Source organism: Triticum urartu, chromosome 7A, assembly GCF_056163025.1.
Source record: "Triticum urartu cultivar PI428250 chromosome 7A, HENAU_Tu73, whole genome shotgun sequence".
Lineage (NCBI taxonomy): Eukaryota > Viridiplantae > Streptophyta > Magnoliopsida > Poales > Poaceae > Triticum > Triticum urartu.
In genome coordinates, this window is record NC_141879.1 from 423,107,220 (window position 1) to 423,116,932 (window position 9,713).

General features: G+C 54.5%; 2 protein-coding genes across 2 annotated transcripts; both read left to right on the forward strand.

The window, feature by feature from the left end:
- Positions 1–2,919: 2,919 nt before the first annotated feature.
- LOC147959817 (uncharacterized) lies at positions 2,920–3,576 on the forward strand. Its single transcript, XM_087532932.1, has one exon. It carries the CDS (start codon positions 2,920–2,922, stop codon positions 3,574–3,576), a length of 657 nt encoding a protein of 218 aa, XP_087389058.1.
- A 5,238-nt stretch (positions 3,577–8,814) lies between these two features.
- Positions 8,815–9,222, forward strand: LOC147959818 (uncharacterized). Its single transcript, XM_087532933.1, has one exon. The coding sequence runs from the start codon at positions 8,815–8,817 to the stop codon at positions 9,220–9,222; it is 408 nt and encodes a 135-aa protein (XP_087389059.1).
- The last annotated feature ends 491 nt before the right edge of the window (positions 9,223–9,713 follow it).

Consider the following 9,713-nt stretch of genomic DNA (forward strand, 5'->3'; position numbering starts at 1 on the left):
TTGTGTACCTAAGCATGAATAGGGACAAATCCTACGGAAATGTCACTCCGAGGCTTATTAAGGGCATCATGCTGGAGATAGAACTACTCACAAGGTATTGCAATATGGATTTTATTGGACTACTCTCTTCAAGGATGCCCGTAAGTTTCTCTTATCTTGTGATGAATGTCAAAGCATAGGCGAGCGATGGCTCCGCTCCGCGCTCCCTAGCTCTCCCTACCCACCCAGCCTCCAGCCCACCGCCGGTGACCCCCCGCCGGCTGCCCTCCCACCCCTCCCCCTCCCCTTGCCCCTCCCCCTGCCATGGCGGACTCCGGTGCTGACCCTTTCGATCGCCGCGCGACCCTCTCCGGCGAGCGCGTGTCCTCTGGTGACCATTGGCTCAGCTTGGAGAGCGAGTCCACGGTGCGCTCGTACAACGACGTCGCCTGCACTCCGCCTCCCCGACCCCGCAGAGGCAGGCTCCTCTGCCCACCCATGGCTCCTCGGCGGCGCGCCCCAGGCTGCCGGCCAGAAACCGCCTTGGCCCCCGCTCGGAGGTACACCGTGTCTCTGGCGGAGACGTGGTGGACGAGGACGGATACCAGCTCCCTCCGCGTCGGAACCTCCGCCGTCGCCCGCGACAGGCGGCCACCCCCAGCCCTCCGGCGCCCTGCCGCCGGAGCCCCTCGCCCGAGGAGGTCGCCGGGCTCTGCTTCCGTTGCCTGGACCACCGCCACTGGGTGCGTGACTGCACCAACGACATCCGGTGCCGCACATGCCTGCAGTCTGGGCACGACTCCCGCTCCTGCGACCCAAGCTGCCAGGATGTGGCGCCGCATCGTCAACAGCACGGCAACCCAGCCGCCCCGGCACGCGTGCAGCCGTCATCCGTGCTCATCCCTCTGCCGCCCCCCGCAACACCTGCCACGGTGACACCTACAGTCAACGCGCACCCACGAGAGCCTGTGTGGATCATCATGGCACACACCGTCGAGATGGAGGACGAGGAGACGGTTCTATCGTGCGCGATGGTCGCGTCCATCACCGAAAACCGACTCTCCGTCTCTGCCGACGAGGTTGCTGCGCTGCTCTGGGATTCATTCGACCTCGTCGACGGTGACTTCACCATCCACCGCCACCACCCGGAGGACTTTCTGATCCTGTTCAGCTCGCTGGCCATCAAGGAGCGGCTCGTCGGCGACCACTTCATCCACTCGCCACACTTCTCCCTTTCGATGCGGCCTTGGTGTAATCTCGCGCACGCCGGCTGTAGTGAGTTTGAATTTCACGTCGAACTCGAGCTGCGCGGTGTGCCCGCTCAAGCATGGCACCTGTCCACCACCGAGCACATCCTCAGCCAAAGCTGCTGGATCAAACGCCTCCACCCCCAGACCCGTTCCCGCATCGACCTTGCCACCTTCCGGCTATTTGGGCGCACGCACGACCCTAACAAGATCCATCGCGCTGCCATACTTGAGGTGGTCGAGCAGGTGCCGGCGGCCTTGGACTCCGATGCGCCCACCATCAGGATCCTGACCTACCCCATCTCCATCGCACTCGCCCGCTCCGTCATGATCAGACCATCGACGACTACAAGGCCCTCAGGCGCAGGGCCAGACCACAAGCACGACGCCAGCGGGAACTGCGACCCCGCTCCCGACCGTGGCCCGGGTCGCGCGTGCCGCCGCAGATGCAAGCGCAGACGCACGGATGCGCCCGCCCCCGGCCGGGCCGACGGCATGGCCATGGACGACCTGGGTTGGCGTGTCGCTAGGCAGGCAAGGTCAGATGGCCTATCCTCATCGTCGACGTGGCCTAGCGGCGCCGGCTCTGGCGCGGCGCCGCCCGCGAACCCGCTGCGTACGAGCATGATGCCCTGGCCTAGACAACGAGGGGGCCACCGCCCGCATCACCATGCCAAAAGAGGAAAAGGCAGAGGAAAGCAAAAGGAGCAGACATCAGAGGGCCTGTCTGGCCGCACTGACGTGGTCGCCGCAGATGCCCGGCTGTGCCCGGTAGGGCCGCGTGTCGACCCGCAACCGACCACGTGTTCAAATATGGAGGCTGGCAACAATCCCAATGATGATCCTGTGGGGCAAAGCCCGCCCCCCCTGACGCACCAGCTTGTCGGGATCTGGCCCCTGGCAGTTGCGCGCCTGTCGCCTCGCAGGAGGGATCTGCAGCGCCAGAGACCTGGTCGGGACAAAGTGGAGATACCGCCCCACCCGAGCTAGAGGTGGGGCTGGATTCCGCTGACCAGTCTGCTGCTACCAACCCCACACATGCTGCCTCGGGCGGGGAAACACCCTCCCTCGGCGCCAACCCTCCCACCCATGCTGATGGGCCGTCTCCCCGCAGTCCAGCAGGCCCGATGGCGATTCTGTAGCGGCCCACGCCTACACCTCCCCCATGGATGCCCTCCAAAGACCAGCTATCCCCAAACGCTGGGGCCACAACAAACCAAGGCCCAAGTGGCCACATGCCGAGCCGCTTCACATCGCCTCCAATTATGCTGCGGCGACCCTGAGGCTGCACCACGCCACAGCCCTGGACCCTTGGAGAGTTCCTGGCCACCGCCACGAAACACTTCAACGCCGCCCTGCCGGCCCCGAGAAAGAAGCCACGCCGACCCCTCAACTTCGCCCCTTGCCGTGGACGATCTGCAGCTACGACCTGCCAACCGAGCGCCCCTCCCACGGCGGAGCGGCGCGCCCATGTGCAAATCCTGCGCACCCTTGGGATCATAGGGATCAATCAGAAGATCACTGCCGCTGAGATGAAAGCCTACGACGGCATGTTCGCGGCACCGCTACCCCATTGCCACACTGGTTGACCGCGAGATCCTAGTCTGCATGGCATCGGCTGCGACCGACGGCGTCGACATTGCATGTGAAGGCTAGTCTAGTATATGCGCGTCTACCCATCTATCCCGTTTCCATGGATCGCGGCCTTAAGATCGCTATCTGGAATGTGCGCGGCATGAACGCGCGGGCTCGACGACACGCTATCCGGTCGCTGCTGGACACCACCGGGGCCTCCATTGTATGCATTCAAGAAACGAAAATGGAGTTGATCTACTCGGCTATTATCCTGGATGCGCTTGGTTCCGAGTTCGATGACTACACGTACCTCCCAGCCGATGGCACGCGGGGCGGCATCTTGCTGGCGTGGAAGAGCAGGGCCGTGACCATCACGGACCCAATGTTCACCACCAATGCGATCACCGCTAAGGTGACCACGGTCACAGGCACACCTTGGTGGCTAACGGTGGTATACGGACCCCGGGAAGATGCCGACAAGACCGCCTTCCTGCAGGAGCTTCGCGAGATCCGAGCCGCGTGCCCTGAACCATGGATGGTTTGTGGCGACTTCAATCTCATGCTCCGCGATGACGACAAAAGCACGAGCAACATCAACTGGCGTATGATGGGCAAATTTCGCCGTCTCACAAATGACCTCGCGCTCAAAGAGATCTACCTCAACGGGCGGCGCTATACATGGTCCAACGAGCAATCACCACCAACTCTTGTGCAGCTCGACCGTGTGCTTTGCACCGCTGATTGGGAGGACGCGCATAGCGGATGCCACCTCTAATGCCTCGCGGTTGTGCTATCGGACCACGCCCCGTTGCTGCTGGTGCTCACCCACGCCTACCTTGCACAAACGGTTTCACTTTTAGGAGTACTGGCTCTGCTTGGACGGATTCCATGATGTGGTGACCACAGCCTGGGGCTCTACACACCACGTCGATCCCTTCCACCGGCTCATGCTACGGCTCCAAGCGACGGCGGCGCGCCTTACCAGCTAGAGCTCCAGGTCCACGGGCAATATCAAGGAGAAACTTGCAATCTCACGGGTACTCATCTCGCGTTTCGACCACGCCCAAGAATCACGCAACCTCTCGCCACCGGAGGCTTGGCTCCGTAAGCAGCTCAAGATATCCTATCTTGGGCTCGCTTCCATGGAGCACACTGTTGGGTAACGTAGTAATTTCAAAAAATTTCCTACGCACACGCAAGATCATGGTGATGCATAGCAAAGAGGGGAGAGTGTGATCTACGTACCTTGTAGATCGACAACGGAAGCGTTTGGTTGATGTAGTCCTACGTCTTCACGGCCCGACCGATCAAGCACCGAAACTACGGCACCTCCGAGTTCTAGCACACGTTCAGCTCGATGACGATCCTCGGACTCCGATCCAGCAAAGTGTCGGGGTAGAGTTCCGTTAGCACGACGGCGTGGTGACGATCTTGATGCACTACCGTCGCAGGGCTTCGCCTAAGCACCGCTACAATATTGTCGAGGACTATGGTGGCAGGGGGCGCCGCACACGGCTAAGAATAAGATCACGTGGATCAACTTGTGTTTCTCTGGGGTGCCCCTGCCTCCGTATATAAAGGTTCAAGGGGGGGAGGCCGGCCGGCCATCATAGGGCGCGCCAGGAGGAGTCCTACTCCCTCCGGGAGTAGGACTTCTCCCCCAATCCTAGTTGGAATAGGATTCGCGAGGTGGGAAAAGAGAGAGAGAGAAGGAAGGGGGCACCGGCCCCCTCTCTCCTTGTCCTATTCGGACTAGGGGGGAGGGGCGCGCGGCCCAGCACTGGCTGCCTCTCCTCTTCTTCCACTAAGGCCCATTAAGGCCCATATAGCTCCCGGGGGGTTCCGGTAACCTCCCGGTACTCCGATAAAATCCTGATTTCACCCGGAACACTTCCGATATCCAAACATAGGCTTCCAATATATCAATCTTTATGTCTCGACCATTTCGAGACTACTCGTCATGTCCGTGATCACATCCGGGACTCCGAACAACCTTCGGTACATTAAAATGCATAAACTCATAATATAACTGTCATCGTAACCTTAAGCGTGCGGGCCCTACGGGTTCGAGAACAATGTAGACATGACCGAGACACGTCTCCGGTCAATAACCAATAGCGGAACCTGGATGCTCATATTGGCTCCTACATATTCTACGAAGATCTTTATCGGTCAGACCGCATAACAACATACGTTGTTCCCTTTGTCATCGGTATGTTACTTGCCCGAGATTCGATCGTCGGTATTCCAATACCTAGTTCAATCTCGTTACCGGCAAGTCTCTTTACTCGTTCTGTAATACATCATCCCGCAACTAACTCATTAGTTGCAATGCTTGCAAGGCTTAAGTGATGTGCATTACCGAGAGGGCCCAGAGATACCTCCCTGACAATCGGAGTGACAAATCCTAATCTCGAAATACGTCAACCCAACATGTACCTTTGGAGACACTTGTAGAGGTTCTTTATAATCACCCAGTTACGTTGTGACGTTTGGTAGCACACAAAGTGTTCCTCTGGTAAACGGGAGTTGCATAATCTCATAGTCATAGGAACATGTATAAGTCATGAAGAAAGCAATAGCAACATACTAAACGATCGGGTGCTAAGCTAATGGAATGGGTCGTGTCAATTAGATCATTCACTTAATGATGTGATCCCGTTAATCAAATAACAACTCCTTGTTCATGGTTAGGAAACATAACCATCTTTGATCAACGAGCTAGTCAAGTAGAGGCATACTAGTGACACTTTGTTTGTCTATGTATTCACACATGTATTATGTTTCCGGTTAATACAATTCTAGCATGAATAATAAACATTTACCATGATATTAAGGAAATAAATAATAACTTTATTATTGCCTCTAGGGCATATTTCCTTCAGTCTCCCACTTGCACTAGAGTCAATAATCTAGATTACACAGTAATGATTCTAACACCCATGGAGCCTTGGTGCTGATCATGTTTTGCTCGTGGAAGAGGCTTAATCAACGGGTCTACAACATTCAGATCCGTATGTATCTTGCAAATCTCTATATCTCCCACCTGGACAAGATCCCGAATGGAATTGAAGCGTCTCTTGATGTGCTTGGTTCTCTTGTGAAATCTGGATTCCTTTGCCAAGGCAATTGCACCAGTATTGTCACAAAAGATTTTCATTGGACCCGATGCACTAGGTATGACACCTAGATTGGATATGAACTCCTTCATCCAGACTCCTTCATTTGCTGCTTCCGAAGCAGCTATGTATTCTGCTTCACACGTAGATCCCGCCATGACGCTTTGTTTAGAACTGCACCAACTGACAGCTCCACCGTTTAATGTAAACACGTATCCGGTTTGCGATTTAGAATCGTCCGGATGAGTGTCAAAGCTTGCATCAACGTAACCGTTTACGATGAGCTCTTTGTCACCTCCATATACGAGAAACATATCCTTAGTCCTTTTCAGGTATTTCAGGATGTTCTTGACCGCTGTCCAGTGATCCACTCCTGGATTACTTTGGTACATCCCTGCTAAACTTGTGGCAAGGCACACATCAGGTCTGGTACACAGCATTGCATACATGATAGAGCCTATGGCTGAAGCATAGGGAACATCTTTCATTTTCTCTCTATCTTCTGCAGTGGTCGGGGATTGAGTCTTACTCAACTTCACACCTTGTAACACAGGCAAGAACCCTTTCTTTGCTTGATCCATCTTGAACTTCTTCAAAACTTTGTCAAGGTATGTGCTTTGTGAAAGTCCAATTAAGCGTCTTGATCTATCTCTATAGATCTTAATGCCTAATATGTAAGCAGCTTCACCGAGGTCTTTCATTGAAAAACTCTTATTCAAGTATCCCTTTATGCTATCCATAAATTCTATATCATTTCCAATTAGTAATATGTCATCTACATATAATATCAGAAATGCTATAGAGCTCCCACTCACTTTCTTGTAAATACAGGCTTCTCCAAAAGTCTGTATAAAACCAAATGCTTTGATCACACTATCAAAGCGTTTATTCCAACTCCGAGAGGCTTGCACCAGTCCATAAATGGATCGCTGGATCTTGCACACTTTGTTAGCTCCCTTTGGATCGACAAAACCTTCTGGTTGCATCATATACAACTCTTCTTCCAGAAATCCATTCAGGAATGCAGTTTTGACATCCATCTGCCAAATTTCATAATCATAAAATGCGGCAATTGCTAACATGATTCGGACAGACTTAAGCATCGCTACGGGTGAGAAGGTCTCATCGTAGTCAATACCTTGAACTTGCCGAAAACCTTTTTCGACAAGTCGAGCTTTGTAGACAGTAATATTACCGTCAGCGTCAGTCTTCTTCTTGAAGATCCATTTATTCTCAATCGCTTGCCGATCATCGGGCAAGTCAACCAAAGTCCATACTTTGTTCTCATACATGGATCCCATCTCAGATTTCATGGCTTCAAGCCATTTTGCGGAATCTGGGCTCACCATCGCTTCTTCATAGTTCGTAGGTTCATCATTATCAGGTTGAAGCTTTTTCACATAAGCATCGCAGCCCCAAACTTTCAGAAACGACAACTTTGGTTTCTTGCCAAACCACAGTTCATAAGGCGTCATCTCAACGGATTTTGATGGTGCCCTATTTAACGTGAATGCGGCCGTCTCTAGAGCGTATCCCCAAAACGATAGCGGTAAATCAGTAAGAGACATCATAGATCGCACCATATCTAGTAAAGTACGATTACGATGTTCGGACACACCATTACGCTGTGGTGTTCCGGGTGGCGTGAGTTGCGAAACTATTCCGCATTGTTTCAAATGTACACCAAACTCGTAACTCAAATATTCTCCTCCACGATCAGATCGTAGAAATTTTATTTTCTTGTTACGATGATTTTCAACTTCACTCTGAAATTCTTTGAACTTTTCAAATGTTTCAGACTTATGTTTCATTAAGTAGATATACCCATATCTGCTTAAGTCATCTGTGAAGGTGAGAAAATAATGATATCCGCCATGAGCCTCAATATTCATCGGGCCACATACATCTGTATGTATGATTTCCAACAAATCTGTTGCTCTCTCCATAGTACCGGAGAACGGTGTTTTAGTCATCTTGCCCATGAGGCACGGTTCGCAAGTACCAAGTGATTCATAATCAAGTGGCCTTGCTTAGTACGACAACCACCCGAGAGCACGCCCTGGACCTGTCTCAGCTCATTGAGCCGACTGACCTTGCGGACCTCGACGCGCCATTCAGCGCAGAGGAGATCTGGGAGGCTGTCAAACGTCTCCCCGCCCGCAAGGCGCCGGGCCCCGACGGGTTTAAAGCAGAATTCCTACGTGCATGCTAGACCATCATCGGGCAGGATTTCCTCGACGTGTTCCAGCAACTATATGACCTGCAAGGAAGGGGGGTTCTACAAGCTCAACCAGGCATTGCTGACGCTGCTTCCCAAGAACACCGACTCTCATGGGCTACGCGACTACCAGCCGATCTGCCTGATACACCTCGTGGCCAAAATCTTTGCCAAGGTGCTCTCAATCCGCCTCGGGGCCAAACTGGACCACTTGGCTAGCAGCAACCAAAATGCTTTCATTTCAGGAAGGAGCCTGCACGACAACTACGTCCTTGTCAAGCAATCACTCAAGCTGCTGCACCAACTGGGATCCCCGAGAGTCATGCTCAAGCTCAACCTCACGCGCGCCTTCGACTCCCTATCATGGCCTTTCCTCTTTGAGGTGCTGCGCCAGTATGGATTCGGGAACAGATTCTTGGAGTGGACGGCCATCCTCTTGTCCTCTGCTAGCAAGCGCATTCTCCTGAACGGCGAGCCCGGCCCCCCCATATGGCACCGACAAGGGCTCCGCCAGGGCAACTCCATGTCCCCGCAGCTTTTCGTACTCACCATCGACACCCTAGGACGGCTCCTACGAGGCGCACATAGCCTAGGCATCCTGTAGCCTCTACACCCACGCCGTCCCATCCCGGTGATCTCCCTCTATGCCGACGATGTCATGGTCTTCTGCCACGCCATGGCGGAGGACACCACTGCAATCAAGGAAATCCTCGCCTTGTTCGACAGGGCTTCCGGCCTGAAGGTGAACTTCACCAAAAGCTCCGCCACCATCCTACACGGCGAGCAAGCGGCCACGGAGACGATCGCGCACCTCGGTTGCCTGGTGGCGAACCTCCCGATCACCTACCTCGGCATACCCATGTCCACACGCCGCCCATCTGCCGCCCAGCTGCAGCCCATGGTGGATGCGGTCGGCGCGCGCCTGCCGACATGGAAGGCCTGGCTAATTACTAAAACCGGGTGGCTCGCGCTGGTCAAGTCGGTCTTGTGTGCCATCCCTGTGCACCAACTGCTCGCATTCACGCCCCCCCCCCCAAATCCTCAAGCAGATCGAGAAGATCCAGCGCGGCTTCCTCTGGGCTAGACGTGCCTCTACCAATGGCGGACACTGCTATGTGAACTGGAGCAGAGTGTGCCGCCCCATCGAGTTCGGGGGCCTTGGCGTGCGAGACCTCGAGCGTGCCGGCCTCGCCCTGAGACTACCCTGGCTATGGTTCTCCAGAATGGACCCGAGCGAGCATGGCAAGGGCTCGACCTCCAATTTTCGCCCATGGAATGAGCCCTGTTCTGGGCTTCCACGTTCACGATCCTCGGGAATGGGCTGTCCGCCCTGCTCTGGGAGGACCAGTGGATCGGCGGCCAATCCATGCGCGAGCTCATGCCTAATCTCTACGGTTGCATACCCAAGCGACGACGGACAACGAGAACTGTGGCGATGGGCTCAATGGCAACTCCTGGGCATGCGACATCCAAGGAAACCTCGGTCTCCATGAGATTGGTCAGTATCTGCAGCTCTGGCAGATCATGCAGCGCACCGAGCTTTCCACCGCACCGGATAAGTTGATCTGGCATTGG

What these genes read in the sequence shown, in the direction of transcription:
- LOC147959818 (XM_087532933.1), top strand. Translation starts at nt 8,815, where the DNA reads ATGGCGGAGGACACCACTGCAATCAAGGAAATCCTCGCCTTGTTCGAC.
- LOC147959817 (XM_087532932.1), top strand. Translation starts at nt 2,920, where the DNA reads ATGGATCGCGGCCTTAAGATCGCTATCTGGAATGTGCGCGGCATGAAC.